General features: G+C 40.2%; 1 protein-coding gene across 1 annotated transcript in view; it reads right to left on the reverse strand.

Moving 5' to 3' along the window:
* The window catches only part of LOC130920220 (uncharacterized), a 112,542-nt gene that overhangs the window by 19,007 nt on the left and 66,976 nt on the right, over positions 1 to 26,559 (reverse strand). Inside the window, exons 34-56 of the mRNA XM_057843257.1 lie at positions 25,371 to 25,455; positions 25,142 to 25,288; positions 24,862 to 25,073; positions 24,669 to 24,772; positions 24,466 to 24,584; positions 20,784 to 20,939; positions 20,470 to 20,678; positions 20,310 to 20,395; positions 18,699 to 18,829; positions 18,504 to 18,626; positions 18,210 to 18,400; positions 18,022 to 18,110; positions 17,818 to 17,945; positions 17,620 to 17,747; positions 14,258 to 14,375; positions 13,965 to 14,183; positions 9,854 to 10,024; positions 9,623 to 9,772; positions 3,936 to 4,000; positions 3,733 to 3,862; positions 3,567 to 3,652; positions 3,360 to 3,489; positions 420 to 610 (exon numbers count right to left, since the gene is read on the reverse strand). Coding sequence (XP_057699240.1) covers positions 420 to 610; positions 3,360 to 3,489; positions 3,567 to 3,652; positions 3,733 to 3,862; positions 3,936 to 4,000; positions 9,623 to 9,772; positions 9,854 to 10,024; positions 13,965 to 14,183; positions 14,258 to 14,375; positions 17,620 to 17,747; positions 17,818 to 17,945; positions 18,022 to 18,110; positions 18,210 to 18,400; positions 18,504 to 18,626; positions 18,699 to 18,829; positions 20,310 to 20,395; positions 20,470 to 20,678; positions 20,784 to 20,939; positions 24,466 to 24,584; positions 24,669 to 24,772; positions 24,862 to 25,073; positions 25,142 to 25,288; positions 25,371 to 25,455 — 3,168 coding nt within the window. The remainder of the gene's footprint in view (positions 1 to 419; positions 611 to 3,359; positions 3,490 to 3,566; positions 3,653 to 3,732; positions 3,863 to 3,935; positions 4,001 to 9,622; positions 9,773 to 9,853; positions 10,025 to 13,964; positions 14,184 to 14,257; positions 14,376 to 17,619; positions 17,748 to 17,817; positions 17,946 to 18,021; positions 18,111 to 18,209; positions 18,401 to 18,503; positions 18,627 to 18,698; positions 18,830 to 20,309; positions 20,396 to 20,469; positions 20,679 to 20,783; positions 20,940 to 24,465; positions 24,585 to 24,668; positions 24,773 to 24,861; positions 25,074 to 25,141; positions 25,289 to 25,370; positions 25,456 to 26,559) is intronic.

Genomic DNA, 26,559 nt, shown 5'->3' on the forward strand with positions numbered 1-26,559 from the left:
GGCAATATTGAAATGTCTACGGAATGCACATTGCGTTGCAAATATTGAGCGACAGCTTGAAAAAAATGCCTCAAAAGCGAAAGAGCGTTCCGACTTCGTCAACTCCACGATGCTCACTGGGGTTCTTGAAAAATTAAGACAAAATAAATAACGCATGTTAAGAACCAAACTTTAAGCTCCACCCTCTCAAATAAGTCCATCCCTATTATGCTCAGCGCAACCATTGGTTCAGGGCGCCAAATTTAAATAAGCAAGTTGCTCTGCCCCACTCTGTATTACAAAGGGTAATTAGTGTTACTGTCCAAAAGAGTAATACTAAGATGAAAATTAAAAGGGGTGTCAAAAACAACACTGTTGTCAGGGGGAAAATGACGGTACAGTAAAAAAAACAATGAATAGTATATAATTTTGTAGGTCACCCAAATGTTGTGTTGCCACTCTGCAGGAGAGCTTCCACCCCAGCAACTTGGGATGGACTGAGCTCCGCACAGTTCTGAAGTATCCCCAGGATGGATTCGTCTGAGTCACTGATGTAGGTGCCGTTCAAAGTGCAACACATATTTCCAAGCACAGATATATTGTCCTCAGTCAATTTTGTGCTGGTAATACCCTTAGGAAAGGCAGATAGAGAATTCCATTTTCAGAATACAGTGTATCACAAAAGTGAGTACACCCCTCGCATTTCTGCAGATATTTAAGTATATCTTTTCATGGGACAACACTGACAAAATGACACTTTGACACAACGAAAAGTAGTCTGTGTGCAGCTTATATAATAGAGTTAATTTATTTTCCCCTCAAAATAACTCAAAATATAGCATTCACTCCCAGCCATTTTCACCGGAGCAACCCACTTCACTCCCGGCCGTTTGACTGGATTTTGACTGATTTTGCAAGGCCCACAGAAAATTCTGTTCTACTGCTATATAAACATGGAACCCACCAAAAGAAAGATTAGACTCTCTTCTTACAGCTGGACAAAAGTTACCTCATATCTTTTTCCACTCTTTAACCCTAAATCCGCATTAGAAAATAGCTTAGCTTGAGCAATTTTCCAATTTCTGATGAAAAAACAGAAATTGAGTTTTTTTTTTTTTTTTTGCTTTTGTGACATCCCAAACATCCGTATAAAGTTTTCCTTCTACAAAATAATATAAACAACAAGACAAATAGAGCTTTTGATTGCAAAGTAAGAATTTATTTACACATAACTAAACTAGTGAACTGAGAGATGACACTGTTATGGCCGCGGCTGTGTTGGCAGACGGGGTAAATTTTTCCCTCATTGCCACCTGTCTCATCAAGATAGATTATTTTCAATCTTTCTTTTGTAGTGACCAGTACCTCATAACAGAATTCACCTAGGGAACTTGTGTGAAGCATGTGCCTTGCGTTTTACATCGTTCTCCACATTTTTCTCACACTTACTTCTTCCAACTTCCGTTTCTTGACTATTTTCTTCATTCATTTCCTTTCATTGTCCGATATGAGTTCTTACCAAATGCGCTACTGCCCTCCAGTGGCCAGTTTTATTGCTTTAAAATGGATTTTGAGCATTGTGCTTTGGAGCCAAGTTGCATCAGAACCTAAAGATGTCTCTTGTGAAAAAAAAAAACGTAAAAGACGTATAAATACGTTTTTGGGACACTGAAACAATTAAAAATAGAACGTATTTACCGTAAATTTCACACTATAAGCCGCTACTTTTTTCCGTCATTTTGAATCCTGCGGTTTATAGTCCAGTGCGGCTTATTTATTGATTTATATGGGTTAATACTAGGTAGCACTTTATTTGACAGCGGCGTCATAAAACTGTCATAATTATGACATGACACTATCATGAATGCTAAATGCTTACGTCATTAAGTGTCATCTGGCAAATTGTGTCACTAACTCCATTTATGTCATTCTTGGATCTTTTACATCCATTCAAAAGTGAAATAATTTGCCAGATAACACTAAATGACATCTGGTAAAAGCATTCACTAATGCTCATGATAGTGTAATGTCATAATTATCTAATCTAATGACAGCCTTATGGCGCCACTGTCAAATAAAGTGTTAACAAATACCATAACTAGCAATTAATGAAACAACTTGAAAAGTAACTGAAAAATATAATTAGCACAGAACATGAATTTTGATTGTTATTTGCATCTGTAGCGGTACAATGCATGCTAGGAGGCATGTTGGACAACAACAGTGTTGACAGCAGGTGGCGGCAGAGGTTGACTGTCTATCCCAAGGGAGCAGCAATGGCCAAATGAAGCTTCTTGAAGCAAGGAAGCTTTGCAGCCAATTGGTTCATAGCTTCATGGTGGTTCATTTGGTCTTATGACAGTCGTATGATGCCGCTGTCAATCGAAGTGTTACCGGTTTATATCTTTTGGTGTAAATATCCCATAACACCGTGAGGACAGCCGCGGCTTATAGTCCAGTGCGGCTTATCTCTGAACAAATGCCCTTTTCGTGCCAAATTTGGTGGGTGGCGGCTTATAGTGCCAAAATTAGGGTATACGTTTTTGGGAGCAATTGAGTTAATATCCAAACCCCTGGCAAACAAAAGTGAGTACACCGCTTAGAAACTACGTACATCCCTTAATGTCCAAATCGAGTACTGCTTGTCAATTTCCCTCCAAAATGTCACGTGACTTGTTACAGGAGTGACGTCAGCATTGCTGCAGAGATTAAAGAGGTGGGGGGGTCAGCCTGTTAGTGCTCAGACCATAGGCCGCACTCTACATCAAATTGGTGTGCATGGCTGTCCCCCCAGGAGGAAGCCTCTTCTGAAGATGGTACACAAGAAAGCCCATCTGTCTCATCAGACCTGGTTCCAGTAGTCCATGTGCTTTTTTGACACGTCTTCAGCAAACTGTTTGCTGGCTTTCTTGTGTACTGTCTTCAGAGGTGGTTTCCTTCCGGGGTGACAGCCATGCACACCAATTTGATGTAGAGTGCGGCGTATGGTCTGAACACAAACAGGCTGACCCCCCACCTCTTCAATCTCTTCAGCAATGCTGACAGCACTCCTGTGACGAGTCACATGACATTTTGGAGGGAAAATGACAAGCAGTACTCAATTTGGACATTTAAGGATGTATGTAGTTTCTAAGGGTTGTACTCACTTTTGTTGCCAGGGGTTTAGATATCAATGGCTATATTTTGACTTATTTTGAGGGGAAAATAAATTAACTCTAATATATAAGCTGCACACAGACTACTTTTCATTGTGTCAAAGTGTCATTTTGTCAGTGTTGTCCCATGAAAACATACACTTAAATATCTATAGTCTATATACACTGTATGTTTAATAACTGGACAATAAGTATCCTCAGGTATTACCCTAACTCTGAACTCACCAAGCAACTCCTAGCATTTTCGAAGAGAACGCTCGGTATGCCAGCGAGCACAGGAGAAAAGACGAAAAAGTTGGCTTCTGCCAGCTCCTGGAAGTAAGACCTGCATCTATCTGGCGGCACCATCGAATAACTGTAGAGGAAAACCAAACCAAATATATTTCTGTAGCTTCAGACGAACCTCCCTGCCGTTGATGATGAAGTACTTACTTGTAATATAGCAGCACATCTCGTGGGTAAAGCCCAAAGTTGGTAATGTTTGACCCATTTCTTATTATGTTGTACATACAGGTTAGCTGTCAAACATCAGTCAATTCACAGTTATTTATACAGACCATAATCACTAGGAAACCAACATCATAGGTCGAAAATTCACCTGAGTTTCCACCAGATCGACCCTGTTCTCACCCGACCTCCGGCACGCCCGGATCAGTTGGCTGACCTGTGATCGTTTCAGGTTCCTCACTGAAGTGCAAGTGAAGCCGATTAGCACAGACGACGTCAAACTGCAGACAAACCGTGAGTTTAGTTATTTAAAATGCATTTTAAACATGAAATTTTTAGAAAAATGAATCTCACTTGTCTACACCTCCCAGCAGCAATGTCGCCGATTCATCTGCGATAACTTCAAAGAACAAATCGGCCTACAGCAACAACAAAAGATTTAATATATATAACATACAGTAGGGTTGTTCCAATCATGTTTTTTTTGCTCCCGATCCCATCCCGAGCGTTTTGAGTATCTGCCGATCCCGATATTTCCCGATCCGATTGCTTTTTTTTTGCTCCCGATTCAATTCCAATCATTCCCGATAATTTTTCCCGATCATATACATTTTGGCAATGCATTAAGAAAGGAATGGATAAAACTCGGACGAATATATACATTCAATATATTTGTTGTTCATACAGTATTTGTTTATTATGACAATAAATCCTCAAGATGGCATTTACATTATTAACATTCTTTCTGTGAGAGGGATCCACGGATAGAAAGACTTGCGACTTTGTATATTGTGACTAAATATTGCCATCTAGTGTATTTGTTGAGCTTTCAGTAAATGATACTGTAGCCATTCCCAAATGCATGATGGGAAGTTGAACCATGACTGTGCATAGTGCTACCAATTGATATATCTCCTCTGCGTTGGGAAATAACATGAGGTGTTAAGAAAAAATCAATTGCTACCTTGCTTCCCCACATTGCTTCCCAATATATTTCTAATCGTAGCGAGAAGGATTGTAAGGCTTTAGCCAATTAAAAAAAAAAAGGCTCCAAAGGCTGCCAAAATTCCCTCTACTCATCTTACGCTGCCTTTTATCTCTCTATATAGGTAAACGGCGCCATTACAGATTGAGCGTGACAATGCGGGTCATGCAGCGCATGCATTAATTGCGTTTTAACGTGATAACCTTACCTTAAGCCTAAACTAAAGACTCTGGGTTAGTGTAACATATTATGTTTGTAACGTTAAACACAATTAGAAAACGATTTAATAAAAAAAATATATATATATATATATATATATATATTAAAAAAAGGCATGGCCGATATTTTTTTGCCGAATCCGATACTTTGAAAATGACGTGATCGGACCTGATCGATCGGCATCGATCGGAACATCTCTAATATACAGTCATGTAAAAAATTTAGGACACCCCATTAAATATTCAGTTCTTTATTAAGAAATATTCACATATCAATGTCTGATCTTATTTTATTATTATTATTATTTTTAACCCTGGAAAAGAAAGTGATTAAATAGCAGGTGAACAACAAAAATTAGCAATGTATTACTCATTAAAGTGCCTATGACAGAAAAAAAAGCATGTTTATTTCATATTTTCCGCGGTATTTTATGCTCCTGAATGAAATGGACTGCTTGGATGAGTATGGAAGCGATCGCTATATTTAGTTTTTTGAATCCCGCGCCATAAAAATGAGTGACTTCCGGCTCCAGTCTCGAGTAGAGAAAGAGTGACGTGTATGGTAGATGGAGTCCTCTTCTCTATCCAGCCATACTGTTGTATGAGAAGGACTAAGGATTCAGCTGATTTTGCGTATTAATTCGTTATTTTTCGCATCAAGCCAGCCAAACGGCTGCAGAAAATTTTTGCGGCACCAGGGAAAGGCGTGTGAGCCTTTTTTGGGGTTTGAAAAGGTTCCCATTCACCGGTGGATATTGGCCAAAACAAGCCCTACTATTGTGGGACCATTGCACTTACGAGAAAGTGAGTAAACATCGTGTTATGTATTATGTCAAATACTGGGATCATTTTAATACGTAGGTGGCTTGCATTAGTTGGCTGACATGCTCCTTGTCCACTCGGCCGACGACCGAGTCGCACATCCCCCCGCCGGGAGAGCACTACACTCGGCTTATTGCCTTCTTCATGTGCCCGGTATTCTGTCAAATTTTCCACCCGATCAGAAATTGCAAATTTGTTTTTAAAAAAATGGCCGCGATTACAACGTAAACACAACAAATTTTCTTTAAATAAAGGACTATTTACTTATGTTTCATCCTGGATGGGCATGTAGCTGTCCTAAGACACATTGTGTCATGTTAGCTGCACAACAACTGCAACCGCTCTCCTGACTCTCTCGCTGTTTACGTCTTCGCCGTGTAGTAAACATTATTTTGCTATATTTGTGTTGACCATGTGGCAGCTATACGCTCCTCCGACGTCAGCCGGTTTGTCCGGCGGTCATTGTCCAGCTGCTTCCCCGCAAACAAGCCCTCTGCCCTCAGCAGGGGAACGACGAGCCCTAACTTGCTCGCCCCGGGCAGGTTGTCAATCGGCGAAGACAATCGACAACCCCGCCGTCGTGTCAAATGGTCCGGGCTAGTTATGTGTGATTTTCCGCTTCGAAGACTTTGAAACATCGCTTGGTTCGGGTTAGCGTGTCGGCTAGCTGTCACGCCTCTTGGTTTGTTTACATTCTCCGAAGCCGGGGAAGGAAAATGACATAAGCCCGATTTAGGTGTCATAAAATATTGTTCGGTAGGTGCGACAGTAAAGGTGAAGTTGACAGTTTTGACCATTATGGAGTAATTTTGCCATGTCGTCCTGAATAGGTGCATTTTTATTATTTCATATTCCATTTAGCACAAGACTGTTATTTGTCATGACATTTATTTTGCAATTGGGGAAAATACTTGGATAAAAAGAATGTCCTGTAAAAATACTCGAGTAGAGAGACTGAAACAATGACATTTTGCGGCTCTCTTCATCGCATTTTCCTCATTCTGAATAATTCCCCCTCAACTAGCTGAATAGTAAAACAGATGAAACCATTCTCCTGCTGACGTCATCCACCTGTTGGGGATGCTAGAGGTCTACAGTATAATGGTAGGCGTGGCTAACTGGCAGATTAAAAGACTAATTTCTCGTCATCTGCGCTGTGCCAAATTGTTTTAAATGGTCGAATGGCCTCAAAATATGTTTTGTAATTCACATAATAATTCTATTTAAGACTTTTTTTCTCCTGTCATATGCACTTTAAACCAAATATATCAACAAAAATGCATATTCTAACTGAGGAAAAAGTTAAGACACCCTACCACCTAATAGATACTCTTACCTCCTTTGGCTGAAATATCTTCAGTGAGACGCTTTTTGTAGCCATCTACCAGTCTTTGACATCGGTCTGAAGAAAGTTTGCCCCAATCCTCAACGCAGAATACTTTCAGCTGTGAGATGTTTCTTGCATGTAAAGCCCGTTTCAAGTCACCCCACAGCATCTTAATGGGATTAAGCTCTGGGTTTTGACTCGGCTACTACAGGACTCTCCATTTCTTCCTTTTCAGTCAGTCCTTGGTGGCTCTACTGGTATGTTTTGGGTCATTGTCAGGTTGCAGGGTCCAGTTTCACTTCAGTTTTAATTTTTTAACACATGATCTCACATGTTCCTCAAGCACCCTTTGATACACAACAGAATTCATGGTGGATTCTATGATGGTGAGTAGGCCAGGTCCTGCTGTAGCAAAGCATCCCCAAACCATGACACTTCCACCTCCGTGCTTCACAGTTGGTATGAGGTTGTTTTCCTGGAATGCTGTATTGGGTTTACGACAAACATGTCCTCTTTTCTGGTGTCCAAATAATTCAATTTTAGATTCAACTGTCCTGTCAGGGAAGCTCAAGTTTGAACTCCAAGACAAGTGTTACCTCGATAGCTCATTTAGAGAAATGAATCAGACCCCAACCATGGATTGCTTTGCTTCGAAGGCTTTATGAACAAGAGCTCTCGGGTACAAAATGATCTGCGACTCAGCCAGGAGCTGTGATCACCCAGAAGTACAAAGAAGTACAATAGAGGCTGGACATTTATACTGTTGAAAGGGCGGTGCTGAAGCCCACTGTGAAACGAAACTTACTAAGAAACGAAACTCATCATCTCACAAACCTGTGTATTTTTCCATACAAAACCATCTTTGAGCTGAGACCTTGAACACCGGCTCTGGCTAGAAAGATGATGAGCTCAGCCTGATAAGCTACAGTCCTCCCTTGTATTCATTCAGGACGTATTGGAAAATACAGGAACATGACAGTCCATATTTGGGCATATTGTGATACAGTCTACAATAGTCACGTCTATGCAGAGGCACACTCAAACAGATTAATATAACAATAATGCTCTATGCTACAATGTTCTCATGCAAGCATAACAAAGCATACAAAATATAATGTATAATGGTTGTGTTTTAAGCATGAATAAAATTCTCTCACATGTCCAAAAACCTTATTCCATAAGTCCTGGTCTTTGTCGACATTCACTCTGGCTAACCTCAGTCCGGCCTTCATGTTCATTTTGGAGGACAAATGTTTCCTCCTTGCACACCTCCCATGAAGGTTCTCTTCCTGATTGTAGAGGCATGCACTTTCACATCAACAGTAGCAAGAGCCTGCTGTAGGTCCCATGATGATATTTAAGGGTTTTTGGAGACTTCTTTTAGCATCTTGCGGTCTGCTCTCGGGGTGAACTTGCTTGGACGGCCAGACCTGGGCATGTTAGCAGTTGTTTTGAATGTCCTCCACTTGTAGACTATTTTCCGGACAGTGGAATGGCTGATTTTATATTCTTTTGAGATCTTTTGAAATCCCTTACCAGACTCATAAGGGTCTACAATCTTCTTTCTGAAAGCCTCAGACAGCTCCTTTGATCTCACCATGCTGTTTTCTCTCACTTCAACAGTCAGTCACTGTTGAAAGTATTCTGTGCTGAGGAGTTGGGCAAACTTTCTTCAGACTGATGTCAAAGACAGGTAGATGGCTACAAAAAGCGTCTCACTGAAGTTATTTCAGCCACCGTGGGTAACACTAGCTATTAGGTGGTAGGGTGTCTTTTTACTTTTTCCTCAGTTAGAATGTACATTTTTGTTGATAAATTTGGTTTAATAAGTAAAACATAGTTAATTTTTGTTGTTTACCGGCAATTAAATCAGGTTCTTTTGCAGAGATAAAGAAAAAAAAGATATGACATAGAAATTGATATGTGAACATTTCTTAATAAAGAACTGAATAATTAATGGGGTGTCCTAAATTTTTCACATGACTGTATACATATATAAGTAGGGCTGTCAAAAGATTAAAATTTTTAATCAAGTTAATTACAGCTTAAAAATTAATTAATCTAATTAATCGCAATTCAAACCATCTATAAAATATGCCATATTTTTCTGTAAATTATTGTTGGAATGGAAAGATAAGATACTAGATGGATATATACATTCAACATAGGGTACAATAATACAGTACAATAAGTACTGTATTTGTTTATTATAACAATAAATCAACAAGATGGCATTAACATTACTAACATTCTGTTAAAGCGATCCATGAATAGAAAGACTTGTAGTTCTTAAAAGATAAATGTTAGTACAAGTTATAAATATTTTATATAAAAACCCCTCTTAATGTTTTCGTTTTAATAAAATTTGTAAAATTTTCAATCAAAAAATAAACTAGTAGCCCGCCATTGTTGATGTCAATAATTACACAATGCTCATGGGTGCTGAAGCCCATAAAATCAGTCGCACCCAAGCGCCAGCAGACGGCGACAAAACTCCAAAAAACACAAGTAACAAGTGGACATTACACTGTGCTGTCATTTTAATCTGTTTGAGCAGAGCATGTGCGTTAATTGCGTCAAATATTTTAACGTGATTAATTTAAAAAATTAATTACCGCCCGTTAGCGGGATAATTTTGACAGCCCCGCATATAAAATCATAATAATAAGGTTTTGCCAGGAGCTCCCACCTGATCATGGTTCCATGTCTTCCTGTTGATGTTCATCAGAACAGCCTCATCTGGGCTAAAGCTCAAAAGTCTGGAACCAGGTATCCCTGTTGCCAATTGATCTGGAACGTTCTCAACAATCACGTTGCTCTCGCTGTTTACTGAGATGATCTAGATGGGGAATGGCAATCCTTTGGCTTATGATGGAAAAAAAGGCTTTAAAAATGCTCACAGACTGCAGTAGTGTCCTACCTGCCACACAAATGCCCGCAAGATGACCTGTGGGGCATTCGTGAAGTGCGTCAGGAACGTCGGGTCCTCGGCGGCCGTGATAAGCTCGGATCCACTGATGTTGCTGATAATATTCGCGGGCAAGCCTACGCTGAGTGTGCCCACATCCAACAGCGACCTTGCGTTGTTGATCTGATGGGGAATGTTGGTGACACATCAAAGTTGCCTTGTTAAAACTGGTGCTGTATATGGGTATGTGTAATGTTATATCAATTTTTTAAATTTTCGTTTTGTGAAATTGATCTTTTGAACCATTTAATGCTAAATTCTTGTCTTGCATAAAAATCTGTTTCATGACATTGCAACATTGCATCTTGCGGAGTCTTGGCCCATAGACTTCACTATCAATTGACGGGAAATGGTGAGCATGGCCGCTCCGTAAGGGGCCTATTTTCAAAAGCTTAAAATATTTTCAAAACAAAAGCCGCTAGCAGCCTAAAACCAAAACAGGCACTTCCCTGAGGCATATATGAGTCTCAATGAGCAGGGGCATAAAAAAATTCAAGTTCCCTACTTATTAATAGTTTTTTTTGTATTGCAAAACTTAAAATAGCTATAAAATTCTTAGATTTTATACTAGATGCACAAAAATCACCAAATGCAGAGATAATCACCTATATTTTCAGAATCAAAAGCAATAGTTTTTGCCCAAAATAGCAACTTTCTTATTTTGACATGTTTTCAACAGCTGATAAATCACTCAATTTTCATACAGAAACCTAATACTTGAGGTAAGCATGCAGAATCGTCTTAATTTTACTCAACAAAAGCAAATTTTGCATTTCCTTTATACAATCACAAATTATTTAGGTTGAATTCAGATGTCCTGCTGGATATCTGGTCCTCGTCATTTTTAGATAGAAATGTTACATAAAATAAAACACGTAAAAGCCAAATTTCTTTTTGTATGGATGCAGAAATGTCTAAATTACTAGTTTTTGGCCCAAAAAAGGGCAGTTGGCCAAAAATTAACTGATTATTTAAATGTAAAATTAAGCTATTGTGAATGGATACAATATCCAACATGGCGGCCATCACAAAACAGAGCTATTTAAGTTGGAAAATCTTTAATATAAATCCGTGCATCCCACTTTTTCATTGGATTTGGACATAGAACAGTCTAGAATCTTGGTTAAAAGCAAAAAAAACAAAAAACGGGCAGTTATCATTCATTTTAGGTAAATGTTTCCATCTAAAGTTGCGCTACCCCCCCCCCCCCCATTTTTTTCACAAGACTATAACGTCTGACTACAAAAGTGACTATAAAGTGACAATAAAGTGATTGTAAGCAAGTTTATGTATTTTTCGTTGATGCAAATGTTGAAAAAAAACATGTCGAAAACAATTTATTCACAACGTGGCATTTTTTTTTAGCATGCTGAGCTAGCTCTTGTTAAGCTCGTTAGGCTAATTATGTTAGCGTACATTTAGTACCGATTACTTTAATTTGGAAACCCTGTTTTATTTTATTATATACTTTAATTGCATACAAAGTATGTAAATTAAACACTTTATGTTGTAATATTTTTACTTTACTTTTTTTGGCTGCAACAATGCAAGTGTAGCAAGAGAAGCAAGAGAGCAACAATGTTAGACATTTTAGTTGTATTATGTTGTTTTTCAATTTTTTTTTTAAACTGTTACGGTTTTACATAGCGAGAAGACTTTTAATAATGCACCCCAAAGGCCATAACTAAATATCTCGCCTGTCAACTGTCTTGAAGCTGGATAACGCAGTCACACATCTAATAAGGACGCTGACAGTAAATACAGGTAGTCCCCGCGTTCCGTTCCTACATTGATCGTAAATTGGAATTAACGCTTTAAGTATTATTTTGTATGATATGTCATTGCACTGTCCTCGGCAAGACATTGGGGCTAAATTGTAGCTTGGCAGCAAGCTAAGCTGTAATCTTTCCCCTCTCTCTCACTCGGCTGCGCGACTTCTTCATGGGAGCAAATGCACTCTTCCAAAATAAAAGCATGCAGCACAAAACAAAAGTCATCATTACAATCAAATACACATTTCACCAAAGGGCAGAAAACAGTCATATAAATAAAATAAAGTAAAAAAGAAGATACTGTGAGGTACAAGGTACTGTTTATGTGACTAAAAAAAAACAACCAAACCAAAACAAAAAATTGTCGTTTGAAGACGTTTGCGAATGTTTGAAAATGGCGGTGTTGTTGTGCTGGACAGGAAATAATGTCTGAGCGGACTAATCATAGTCCTTCGACGGTCATGTCATGAGCATTGACGAATAGACAGGATTTTTGGGAGGGGCACCTCAGGCTACGGCGTCGGGTCGTAAATCAGGTCTGCATTAACGGCGTACAGTGGTATGAAAAAGTTTCTGAACCTTTTGGAATTTCTCACATTTCTGCATAAAATCACTATCAAATGTGATCTGATCTTTGTCAAAATTACACAGATGAAAAAACAGTGTCAGCTTTAACTAAAACCACCCAAACATTGATAGGTTTTTTATATTTTAAAGAGGATAATACGCAAACAATGACAGATGGGGGAAAATAAGTAAGTAAACCATCGCATTTAATATTTTGTGGCTGCCCCTTTGGCAGCAGTAACTTCAACCAGATGCTTCCTGTAGCTGCAGATCAGTCTGGCACATCGATCAGGACGAATCTTGACCCATTCTTCTCACAAAACTCCTATAGTTCAGTCAGATTCCTGGGATGTCTGGCATGAATCGCTGTCTTTAGGTCATGCCAGAGCATCTCAATGGGGTTCAAGTCTGGACTTTGACTTGGCCACTCCAGAATGTGTATTTTGTTCTTCTGAAACCATTCTGAAGTTGATTTACTTCTGTGTTTTGGATCATGGTCTTGTTACAGCACCCATCCTCTTTTGAGCTACAACTGTCTGACAGACGGCTTCAGGTTTTCCTGCAAAACGTCCTGATAAACTTTTGAACTCATTCATTCATTCATTCATGATTGCAAGTACTCCAGGCCCTGAGGCAGCAAAACAGCCCCAAATCATGATGCTCCCTCCACCATGCTTCACGGTGGGGATGAGGTGTTGATGTTGGTCAGCTGTTCCATTTTTCCTCCACACATTATGTTCTGTGTTACTCCCAAACAATTCAACTTTGGTTCATCAGTCCACAAAATATTTTGCCAAAACTTCTGTGGCGTGTCCAAGTGCCTTTTTGCGAACATTAAACGAGCAACAATGTTTTTTAGACAGCAGTGGCTTCTTCCGTGGAGTCCTCCCATGAAAACTATTCTTGGCCATAGTTTTACATATAGTTGATGTGTGCACAGAGATATTGGACCGTGCCAGTGGTTTCTGTAAGTCTTTAGCAGACACTCTAGGGTTCTTTTTGACCTCTCTGAGCCTTCTGTGCTGAACTCTTGGCGCCATCTTTGGTGAACGGCCACTCCTTGGGAGAGAAGCAACAGTGCCAAACTCTCTCCATTTGTAGGCAACTTCTCTGACTGTCGATTGATAATCAACCAGACTTTTAGAGATGGTTTTGTATCCTTTCCCAGCTTATACAAATCAGCAATCCTTGATCACAGGTCTTCAGACAGCTCTTTTGACCGAGCCTTGATGCATATCAGACAATGCTTCTCATCAAAACAATTCTTACCAGGGGTGTGTTTTATAGTGGGCAGGGCAGCTTTAAACCACTCATCAGTGATTGGGCACACACCTGACTTAAATTGTTTGGTAAAAATTAGTTTAAATTGCTCTTTAAGTCTCCTTAGGCAGAGGGTTCACTTACTTTTTTTACCCCCTTCTGTCATTGTTTGCATGCCATCCTCGTTAAAATATGAAAACCTATAAATGTTTGGGTGGTTTTAGTTAAAGCAGACACTGTTTTTACATCTGTGTGATTTTGACAAAGATCAGATCACATTTGATGGTGATTTTATGCAGAAATGTCAGAAATTCCAAAAGGTTCAGATACTTTTTCATACCACTGTAGGTCTGCCGTCACAGCCACGTAGAAGCATAAATCAGTCTTCTGTACTTAAGTTGTCCTCTTTTAACACTTGTCTTTAAAAAAAAAACACACACACACAAAAAACTGAAAAACTTTACCTCCATGATCCCCGAGGATGACAAAGCCGCAATAATGGACCTAGCCTGCCCTCTGCGCCAGACCGGCACATTTCCCAGGATGGCCAGTGCCGCAAATAGATCCTTGGGGTCGATCATCTTTATCTGGCCCACCGAGATACCGCTGCTTTCTTGGCCGAGGGCCATAATGGTTGCGGCGTCAATCTCGTCACCAAAGTTACCTGCCAAAGCGGCACTCACCTATTGGTAGAATATTAAAAAAGGTAGGGTTAATATGCAGTATTCGACAATAGTGCGAAGAGGCTGGAGCTAACCTGTGGATCCAGGTCAGTGCACAGATTGGTCAGGTTGTACAAAACCGTCATGCTTTCATCAGGCGACAACTGCATAAACGCCATCCCTGGCGCGAAGCAGCGAAACAGCAGAGGAAGGCTGCAAAGTTAAGATGAACGGCAATGCCATGAATGAAGGTGGTATCAAAATGTGAGAAGAACTCTCACAAGCTGAGGAAGCAAATACATTCTCTCCAAAAGAACTTACAAATCCAAAACTAGAATGGTGAGTAAATGGACAATGAGCACTCACAATCAGTGTTGTTAATAGAGGTGTGCATCGGCACTGCCCTAACGATTCGATTCTATTACGATTCGGGGGGCCACGATTCGATTTGATTCAGAGGGTCAAGATTCGATTCGGTTCCATTCGGCAATGCATCGCGAAGCATTAAAGCCTGGGATGCATTAAAATTCTAAAGCAAAGCATATTTTTCGTGAATCATGAGGCAACACAAGCGGTCAGACATTAAACAACTTTTTATTAGCTCTTGTGTCACTCCTGGTTGAAGTCAAATGAAAATACTTTTAGATATATATATATTAAAAAAAAAAATCAAAGCATTTAATTAGTGCTTTGAATGAGACCAGGGCTTTCTCTTTTTTTTACTCACAGTAGCAGCCTTTCACACAGTGCAACATCTGAACTCCTGTGCAAAATCAGTATTAACAGTCACTTTATTTTAGTCACAACGACCCATCAATAAAAATATTCAAGTAAATATTAAAGAAAACGACAAAGAAAATATTGTAGTGTAGCAGCATATTTATCGAAATATCAATCAGTTCAGTTGCAAACAAAACAACTCAATTGCAATGTAGAACAAAAGTAAAATGTGGGCATAGCCCACTATATATGTGCAATAGAGGTTAGATCGGGCCTAAAAAATCCAGCCCGACCCGACACGGCCCGCTGGTATTGAAGCCTGACCTGGACGGAGCCCGATCAATTAACTAGATTTGCAGGCCCAGCCCGAAAAAACCCAAATTTTTTTTTTTTTGGGGGGGGAGTGACGCGAAAACAACAAAAAAAAAACCTAGCAGCAGCAATTTATTTTCATTTCTTCGAGTTGGCAGAAAAAAATGCAAGTTTTCTTAGTGTTTAAATAGTCTACATATTTTTATGATCATTATAAAAGCATTTACACAGCGAAATAACGCTGGGAAGTTTAATATAAAAAAAACAAACGGTTTTGCAGACACACAGAGGAGAAGATTCAAAAGGATCACATTTCTTTGCCTTTGTGTGCATAAATAAAAGTGTCCTTGGTAACGAATTCTCAGTTGGCAGAAAAAAAACGCAAGTTTTCTTAATGTTTAAATAGTCTACATATTTTTATGGGCATTATAAAAGCATTTACATAACGAAATAACGCCGGGAAAGTTTAATATTAAAAAATTAAAATAAAAAATTCGGTTTTGCAGACTCACAGAGGAGAACATTCAAAAGGATCACATTTGTGTTGCCTTTGTGTGCATAAATAAAAGTGTCTTTCCTAATGAATCGCAAGCACCACAGTGGGAGGAGAAGAAGAAAAAGCGGGCTACGCCACGGCGTTCATGTGCGTGCACTAGCAAATGCACAATACAGAGAGCCTGCTCTCGGTTTTATCCCATTTTCTAAAAATAATTTATTAGTCGGCGCGGCGGCCTGACCCGAACGTGAATGCTTAACATTTTGGGCCGGGTCGGGTTCGGGCACAAGATCTAACCTCTAAGAGATAGGACATAACATAACAATGGGTGAAGCAGAGAAAGAGGGAGCGAGAAAGATAAATGTTAGTACATTTATCGGGATAAATATTATGTTGTCTAGTCTCTTCATCACTAGTCACCCGGTGTCCCCTTTCCCCCCTCCCCACTGGGGAGTGGCTATTTTTCAGCTGCAGCCTCCTGACTTTCCGGACTCCACGCTGGATGGACGTCCTCGTTGCTACCCCCATCTCATCTGGCTAGATGGACCGCTTCTTGTTCCTTTACTCCACCGCATCTTTACGGACTGTAACTTTGCTTGCTAATTCCTATTAGCTGTCCTGGGGCTTCCTGTCTATCCGTCCTGGGAGTGGATCTCTCCTGACTGTGGTACTCCTCAAGGTTTCTCATTTTTTCTCCTGAAGACTCTGGAGTTTTTGGAGTTTTTCCTTGCCGACATGGAGGGTCTAAGGATGGGGGAAACCCAGGACTTGAATTTATTTATTCATCTTTGTTGCTTCATTTGCTGTTTCTGATTGTGTATCATATTGCCTCTGCAAAGCCCTTTGAGACAATGTTGTTGTGATCCAGGGCTATACAAATAAAATTGAATTGAATTGAATTCAATGAGTGTTCAGTTGTATTATTGACTTTTTAACCTTGCGTGCCATGAATGATTTTAAACCACAACGTCTTAGAGTATTACCAACAGTAACCTTGGAAATGGTGGTCCCAGCTTCTTTCAGGTCATTTACCAGCTCCTCCTGTGTAGTTCTTGGCTGATTCCTGATCATTTTTAGGATCAACTGAGACCCTACGAGTTAGATCTTGCATGGAGTCCAGGGCCGAGGGAGATTGCCAGTCAAGTTTAGCTTCTTCCATTTTCTAATAATTGCTCCAACAGGGGGATCTGATATCACCAAGCTGCTTGGCAATTGCCCTATGACTCCCTCCAGCCTTGTAGAGGTCTATAATTCTGTCTCTGGTACCTTTGGATAGCTCTTTGGGGTGTATGGGGTGGACAGGTGTGTATATGCAACTAACCGCCTCAAACAGGTCAAAAAGTCATACTCAAAAAGTCCACTTCCACTTATTTAGGAGAATAAGTGGAGTGGAGGTGAACTTTTTAAATGTGACTAGCAGGTCTTTGAGGGTCACACTTTTAGCTAATAGACAAGATCTCAAATCCTTATTCGCAACAGTATAATACAAATAATTGTTAAAAAAACGTACCGTGTGATTTCTGGATTTTTTTAGATTGTCTCTCACAGTGGACAACAACCTAACATAAAAATGTCAGCCCCCCCCCCCCCCCCCCCCCCCCAGTTTTCTAAGTGAAAGAACTTGCAAAATCGCAGGGTGTTCAAATACTTAAATTCTTCTTTGTAAAAAGTGTGACCTATGTTTTTTTTGGGGGGGTGGTGAAAAAAACAGTTCAATTTGTTCGATTACTATTAAATTATCTGATGTGAAAGATGTTATCGAATGGATCATGTAATAACATGTAGAACATGAAGAGTAACGTCCGTTACTTTGCCGAGTAACTATTGTTACATTGAGGTAATGGAGTTACTAACTCAATTACTTTTTGGGAGAAGTAATATGTAGCTGTAACTAAATACTTTTTAAAGTAAGATTAAAAAACTACTCACAACAAGGGGTTGAAGTTGCTGTCCTGCCTATACAACAGCTCTGTGTAGAATCTGCTGACGTTGACAGGTAGGTCAGTTTGGTTGAAGATGGCAATGTTCTGGTGGTCCACAGTGAAAACCTGGAGAACCTACAGCCAAGGGGATTGTTTGAACCCACGAGTGTATGCCAACAAAGGGATAAAATAGTCCTTGAAGTACCTCTGTGGATCCCAATGTACGAAGATCTCTCAAAGTGATGAATTCAATGAAAGATCCAAGGTATTCAGCGAACCACGCAGTTGAGTTGAGCTCTGGATCACTTGGGTCATAACATATCGGCTCCGACGCTGTTACAGAAAAAAATGTTTATTTTAAACTCTTCCCATCCAGATTAGTTCCGTCATTGAGATACAATTAACAAACCTGATATGAGGTATATCAAGATTGTATCGTACACATCTCGTCTCACAAAGTCCACATCAGAGTAGTTGAAGGTGCCAAGAACCGAGACGCTGAAACAAAACCAGAGCACTTAATAAGAAAAAAATGCCTGACCTTAAATAACTGAGTGGAGTGTAGACCTCCCCTAAGGTCACAAAATGTACACTTACAACTTTTGAAAGGCTAGGCAAGAGGTGTTATACGTCGTGACGTTTTTAATGAGATCCCTCGTGAGGAAATTCAAGTAGTTGACGAGACGTCGGTCAAACCAGGCTCGGACCTCTGACCTGGTGGAGCTTCCAAGTGCAATTGGCCAGACACAAGGTAAGGTCGGCCTCCGAATGTTTGCTGGAAGTGATACCTGCAATGACAAATTCAAGACATCTTAGATCATTCTTTTGATTTGATTCAGTGTAGTTGCTATTCCGTAAGGTCAGGATACAGTGCACACTGACAGTACACACCTCCTCCAAGAACATGGGTGTCTGGTTGAAGTTGCTGAAGATGAGGCAAAGTTCGCCTGTGTCATTATTGTCCAGCTGGCTGAGATAGATGCCAAGCTCTGGTGAAGCTATGGTGTTCACCAACTGAATCCACAACAACAACAAAAAAGAAGATTACCGCTGTCCTTGTCGTAAATCTGACTAGTTCGCACAAACCTCTCTTAGTCTGCCCGAAGGAATAAGTGACACGAAGGTTGTCAGGTTGGGTAGCCGGAAGCCCATGAATGAAAATTCCAGGAAGCGGAGGTAACTTTGGTTGTTGATGTAGCAGCGAAGAGGGTCTGGTCCTATGATTGAAAACGAGGCGATGAAAGAAATCCATTCAATAGAATGATGTCATAAAAAGCGATATTCTGTTTTTTTCCTTTTGAAATGATACAATTTAGTTAACCCTTTAACACCGAACGTGTCGGATGCTACACGTTTACGCATATCATCTTTGAAGCCTCGTAACGCTGTAATTACGTCACCCACGTGCTCCTGGTTGCTCTCGTTTGAAAGTACGCAAGTTGATGTCCACAAAAGTTTTTATTTAAAGTCAATCGACAAAGTAAAACGGGAGATAATGTCATTTGAGTTTTATAGTTTTATTGCACTCATGAATATGCATTAAAACGCTACATGGACCATGTGTCTATCTCCATATTTCCATCATTTCTTGTCCTTTTTTCAAAAGCGAAAGCAGCACAAAAGACTACATATCCCAAGAGCCGTTGTGATGTCAAGAAGGACAAACCTACTGTGAACATTTTTAATAAATTGACGAGCAAGGCGCCAACTAAGGGAAAGGAGACACGCGTAGCAAGCAACGGTCGGTTGGATTGAGCGAGCGACTTTGAAACATGCAGAATGAATCGAAAACTAAATTTAGCACAAGCTAATGCATTATTTCACTCAAGGAATAGGATGAGCTGTATTTGTCATTGTTTTCCTCGGATCTGTCGGCGTCTCGGCGAGTAGAAGTGATAGCACGTGTGACGTTGTATATGACGCAGTTTAGTGACATGTTCAAAAACAAACTGAGTGCGCAAAAAAAAAAACAACAACAACAAAAAAAACTATTGGGTCGCATGTCTAAAACAATTGAATTGAACTGAACGTGTCAATATTTTGGAAAATACTTTTTTTTCAATGTTTATCATTTTTTCTTCACTATGAATCTTTTCCATTTTTATATAGATGTGTGTTCGAGAAGCTTGATTGCATGTACATATATACCTTTGATAAGGTGATGGGTACAATACCTAACTTCACAAAGAGATATCCTCCAAACCCTTTTTGTGTTGGATAATATATATAATTTTTTCCTCACTATATATACTGCACTGTATATAACATGTTTTGACCATACAGTAGTATGTGTGAAGGCCAAAAACGCCTATGACCATAGCTGCTGTTTGTGTTGAATTGTCAAACATAAAACTATTCAATCTTACTTTTTTCTATTGAATGTTTACCCTAGCAAGTTAAATGAATATTATCAAGCTTCAAAACGGTTGGTCGAGCATGTTTGGTTGTCAGTGGGACTTCAACATTACAAATTTTGAAAAAAGATTTTGGGATTTTTTTTGGGGTCCAAAGTGTGGATTAAAGTTAGTCAGTGAAGAAAACAACAGTTTGGACATGAAGTTCGAGGTATCCTGAAAAAAGGGACCCAACTTGGCCATTGTGAACATTTTCTTCTTTGAAATATAAAGGCAACATCAAAGGCAGTCAAATTCGGCCAAAATAGGCTTAGGTGTGAAAGGGTTAAAATGGTATCATTACCTTCCAGGGCCTGAATGATGTGGTCGTGTATTTCATCCTGTGTAACTTCACTGAGACTTGAGATAGTGGAATTGAGGACTTCAACTCTGAGGAATGCAACAAAAATAACACATTAGGTAACCATTCAAGAGAATTACAAGTTTGAACCGATTTGCCATACCCTTGCTGCTCGACGCTGCAGTTCTTTCCCGCCAGTATTTCGAAAAAGGGCGAAACATGACGTGGAGACAGTTGTATCAGCAGAGGGGGCATTCGCCTTTGGACCCATGTTGATGCCACAGAGTCACTGACAGACGGTTCGGAGAGACCAGCGCGATCGAACACGACATCTAACATGGCTGACCTAACCGCGGTGGGATAGTCATGATTCTGCAAGATGTGTGAGAGGACAACAGTCCAAGAAAATGAAACAAAATGTACGGAGTAGCTTTCGAATCACAGACGATTTGTTCCTAATTCTCGCTTACAACCCACCAAGGCAACTGGGGAGAAGTCGTCGAAGAAGTCGTCTAGAAACTGGTCGGGCACATGCTGCATAACCATGGCAACCTGGGCAGAGCTGTTGAGAATACCCGGGGTGGAGGACAGGTCAGCCAGCTGTCTCACCGTCAATAACGGTAAGGCCTCAAACTGCACACAAAGGGGTTCAAATTAGGGTTGTTCCGATCATGTTTTTTTGCTCCCGATCCGATCCCGATCGTTTTAGTTTGAGTATCTGCCGATCCCAATATTTCCCGATCCGATTACTTTTTTTTTTGCTCCCGATTCAATTCCAATCATTCCCGAAAATGTTTCCTGATCATATACATTTTGGCAATGCATTAAGAAAAAAATGAATAAACTCGGACGAATATATACATTCAACATACAGTACATAAGTACTGTATTTGTTTATTATGACAATAAATCCTCAAGATGGCATTTACATTATTAACATTCTTTCTGTGAGAGGGATCCACGGATAGAAAGACTTGTGACTTTGTATATTGTGACTAGATATTGCCATCTAGTGTATTTGTTGAGCTTTCAGTAAATTATACTGCAGCCATGCCCCAATGCATGATGGGAAGTGGAACCATGATGGGAAGTGGAACCATAACTGTGTGTAGTGCTAGCAATTGATATGTCTTCTCTGCGTTGGGTCTTTAGAAAAAGATCAAATACGACCCCACTTTGCTTCCCATGATATTTCTAATCGTTGGGAGAGGGACTGTAAGGCTTTAACCAATTAAAATAAGCCTCCAAAGGCTGCCAATATTCACTCTACTTAATTCACGCTACCTTTTATCTCTCTATATAGGTAAAATGGCGCCATTACAGATCTAGTGCGACAATGCATGAGTGGATTGTGCAACGCATTCAATAATTGCGTTAAATTTTTTAAAATGATACATTTCAAAAAAACTTATTACTGATACATTTGATAAACCTACCTTAAGCCTAAACTAAAGACTCTGGATGAGTGTAACATATTATGTCTGTAACGTTAAATACAATTAAAAGACGATTTAATTAAAAAATATATATATATTAAAAAAAGGCATGGCTGTAAGAGCCATATTCCTGATTTGTCCTATTATATGTAATTTTACTCCTCGCCACTAGAGGCTGTCAATCGCGTCTTTCCACTGACCTCGAATCAGCCCAGGTATGCTTAAAATGACAGCTAATCATGTCACAGGTGTTGGCAGTTAGGAGGGCAAACAGTTTTTGACTGTGTCTTGGTGCAGCATGCAGGAATGGAAATTACTCATTTTGTTTGTTCTTTTGTGAATACGTTTTGAGTCTTTTGGTTTGTTACTTTTATTTGGAGAAAGTGCTTTTGAGTTAACTTATTAAACGCCACCAGAATAAACTTATTGGAACTGAGAAATGGACTCGCTGGTGTTTGCTTCGCGTCTCCAACTGCACTGAGCGCACGTCATCACTACAATCCCCTAACTATCATCCAGTACTAGACTGGGAACAGGGATCAGTCAGTACAATGGCCGATATTTTTTTGCCGATTCCGATACTTTGAAAACGACGTGATCGAACCCGATTGATCGGGACATCTCTATTTTCTGCCATATATAAATGTAGTATTTGATAGAGCTGTCCCGATCCAATCACGTAGTCACGTAGTAGAACCATGATGGGAAGTGGAACCATGACTGTGCGTAGTGCTACCAATTGATATATCTTCTCTGCGTTGGGAAATAACATAAGGTGTTAAGAAAAAGATCAATTGCTACCTTTCTTCCCCTCATTGCTTTCCATGATATTTATAATTGTAGGGAGAGGGATTGTAAGGCTTTAGTCAATTTAAAAAAGGCTCCAAACGCTGCCAAAATTCACTCTACTCATTTTACGCTGCCTTTTATCTCTTTATATAGGTAAAACGGCGCCATTACAGATTGAGCGCGACAATGCGTGAGTGGGTCGTACAGCGCATGCATTAATTGCGGTAAATATTTTTACGTGATAATTTTTTTTAAAAATTAATTACCGCCGTTATCGGTACCTGAAGCCTAAACTAAAGACTCTGGATGAGTGTAACATATTGTGTCTGTAACGTTGAATACAATTAGAATATGATTTAATAAAAAAAATATATATATATAAAGTACTGTGCAAAAGTTTTAGGCAGGTGTGAAAATATGCTGTAAACTAAGAATGCTTTCAAACATGGAAGTGTTAGTAGTTTATTTTCATCAATTAACAAAATGCAGTGAATGAACAGAAGAGAAATCTAAATCAAATATTTGGTGTGACCACCCTTTGCCTTCAAAACAGCATCAGTTCTTCTAGGTACACTTGCACACAGTTTTTGAAGGAACTCGGCTGGTAGGTTGTTCCAAACATCTTGGAGAACTAACCACAGATCTTCTGTGGATGTAGGCTTCCTCAAATCCTTCTGTCTCTTCATGAAATCCCAGACAGACTCGATGATGTTGAGATCAGGGCTCTGTGGGGGCCATACCATTACTTAGAGGACTTCTTGTTCTTCTTTATGCTGAAGATAGTTCTTAATGACATTGGCTGTATGTTTGGGGTCGTTGTCATGCTGCAGAATAAATTTGGGGCCAATCATACGCCTCCCTGATGGTATTGCATGATGGATAAGTATCTGCCTGTGTTTCTCAACATTGCGGACACCATTAATTCTGACCAAATCTCCAACTCCATTTGCAGAAATGCAGCCCCAAACTTGCAAGGAACCTCCACCATGCTTCACTGTTGCCTGCAGACACTCATTGTTGTACCGCTCTACAGCCCTTTGGCGAACAAACTGCCTTCTGCTACAGCCAAATATTTCAAATTTTGACTCTTCAGTCCAGAGCACCTGCTGCCATTTTTCTGCACCCCAGTTCCTATGTTTTCGTGCATAGTCGAGTCGCTTGGCCTTGTTTCCATGTCGGAGGTATGGCTTTTTGGCTGCAACTCTTCCATGAAGACTACTTCTGGCCAGACTTCTCCGGACAGTAGATGGGTGTACCTGGGTCCCACTGGTTTCTGCCAGTTCTGAGCTGATGGCACTGCTGGTCAACTTCCAATTTTGAAGGGAAATAAGCTTGAGGTGTTTTTCATCTGCTGCACTAAGTTTCCTTGGCCGACCACTGCGTCTACGATCCTCAACGTTGCCCGTTTCTTTGTGCTTCTTCAAAAGAGCTTGAACAGCACATCTTGAAATCCCAGTCTGCTTTGAAATCTTTGTCTGGGAGAGACCTTGCTGATGCAGTATAACTACCTTGTGTCTTGTTGCTGTGCTCAGTCTTGTCCTCAGTCACCTAAATATAATCCTACAAAATCCCTGACTCTGTGCAAGTGCACCTATAAGAATTGATGCTGGCTTGAAGGCAAAGGGTAGTAACTCCAACTATTGATTGGATTTAATTTTTTCTTTTGTTCACTCACTTTGCATTTTGTAAATTGATCAAAATAAACAATCACTGTTTATATTTTTGAAAGCATTCTTAGTTTACATAATTTTTTCATACCTGCCTAAAACTTTTGCACAGTACTGTATATATTAAAAAAAGGCATGGCCGATATTTTTTTGCCGATTCCGATACTTTGAAAATGACGTGATCGAACCCGATTGATCGGGATGCCGATCTCTAGTTCAAATTAGATTTTGGAACTGAAAACTGAAAAAACAAGTGTGAATACATACAGCTGAGAAGTTGGAGTGAAGCATCAGGAGTTCACTGAATTGCACCAGATGGGAGAAGGCGCCCAAGTTCAACTGCAACCATTCGCTGCTGTTGTCACTGTGCGTGATGCAGCCGGGATCTGAACCGCAAAAACATGTAGATTACCGAAAAAGAAAAATGTGCTTTCCAAAACAAACATGGACTATCAGTCCAGAGAACTCACTATCTGTACTGTTGCTTGTCAGAAAGATCCTGATGAAGCGTGTAAAAACTGACGTCTGAACAGCGAGGCTCATGTTTGGCTGGACGTGACTCAGAGATTGCACGCTGTCAATTGCAATTACAGTTGTGCCTTTAGATACAAGTTTATTTCATGGTAATGCTTGTTACCCAAATCGTCAGTTCCCGTGTCTTACATGTGTTGGAAGCTGGTGCAATTCAAATCTTTGGTGGTCAGACATGACAAGAACTCTGGTGAGACAGCGTGGAGGAATGGACGAAGCCTGTGATTGAACCAGAGTTGGATCAAATTGGGATCGTTGACGTAGTCTTCGGAGAAGGCGTCCAATCGGACTTCTCGGATAGCGTCCAAAATCACAGAGGCTGCAGGATTCCACGGAATATACATCTGCAAAATAAAATGCATGCTTGACCTCTCTCTGCATCACGAGTAGATGTTAAAGTAGGTTTAACTACCATGTTGGCAAGAATGTCCAGAGATTGGGTCAGCAAGTGAGAGGATTTGCTGACGAGGAGCTTCCAGACGGGTAAAGTGCTGCTGGTGTCAGCCGAGCGGTCGCACGAAAAGATAGCGGCAAGATCCTCAGCTGTCAGTGCCGTCAGCTTTAGCAGCAAAGGACAGAACGGGTCAACATCGACCAAGGCAACTTTAAAACCCAATTTTACCATGAGGCGCAAGGTTTACCGATGCACATGCAACTTGCTCCACGGCGAAATCGCAGAAACGTCCTGCTTGTGTGCCGTTGTCCAGTAAGTGCTGGAGTGCTGTGCTGTTTGTAAAAAGTGAGAGGTGTCATCGTAAGATTTGTTACTAGACTCTGCTGTTGCTTCTAATCAAGGGCGTAGGTTTGGTCTCAACACTGGTAGGGACGATATAACAGCATAATCTGCATGTACTTTTTGCAGGGGACGGGACATTAATAAGACCAAACAGATTGGGTGAATGGAGGTCAGGGCTACATTTCTCATGAATATGAATCTACAGTGCCTTGCAAAAGTATTCGGCCCCCTTGAACCTTGCAACCTTTCGCCACATTTCAGGCTTCAAACATAAAGATATAAAATTTTAATTTTTTGTCAAGAATCAACAACAAGTGGGACAAAATCGTGAAGTGGAACAAAATTTATTGGATAATTTAAACTTTTTTAACAAATAAAAAACTGAAAAGTGGGGCGTGCAATATTATTTGGCCCCCTTGCGTTAATACTTTGTAGCGCCACCTTTTGCTCCAATTACAGCTGCAAGTCGCTTGGGGTATGCTTCTATCAGTTTTGCGCATCGAGAGACTGACATTCTTGCCCATTCTTCCTTGCAAAACAACTCGAGCTCAGTGAGGTTGGATGGAGAGCGTTTGTGAACAGCAGTCTTCAGCTCTTTCCACAGATTCTCGATTGGATTCAGGTCTGGACTTTGACTTGGCCATTCTAACACCTGGATACGTTTATTTTTTAACCATTCCATTGTAGATTTGGCTTTATGTTTCTGATCATTGTCCTGTTGGAAGATAAATCTCCGTCCCAGTCTCAGGTCTTGTGCAGATACCAACAGGTTTTCTTCCAGAATGTTCCTGTATTTGGCTGCATCCATCTTCCCGTCAATTTTAACCATCTTCCCTGTCCCTGCTGAAGAAAAGCAGGCCCAAACCATGATGCTGCCACCACCATGTTTGACAGTGGGGATGGTGTGTTCAGGGTGATGAGCTGTGTTGCTTTTACGCCAAACATATCGTTTTGCATTGTGGCCAAAAAGTTCAATTTTGGTTTCATCTGACCAGAGCACCTTCTTCCACATGTTTGGTGTGTCTCCCAGGTGGCTTGTGGCAAACTTTAAACGAGACTTTTTATGGATATCTTTGAGAAATGGCTTTCTTCTT

Source organism: Corythoichthys intestinalis, chromosome 8 (genome assembly GCF_030265065.1).
Source record: "Corythoichthys intestinalis isolate RoL2023-P3 chromosome 8, ASM3026506v1, whole genome shotgun sequence".
Taxonomy (NCBI): domain Eukaryota; kingdom Metazoa; phylum Chordata; class Actinopteri; order Syngnathiformes; family Syngnathidae; genus Corythoichthys; species Corythoichthys intestinalis.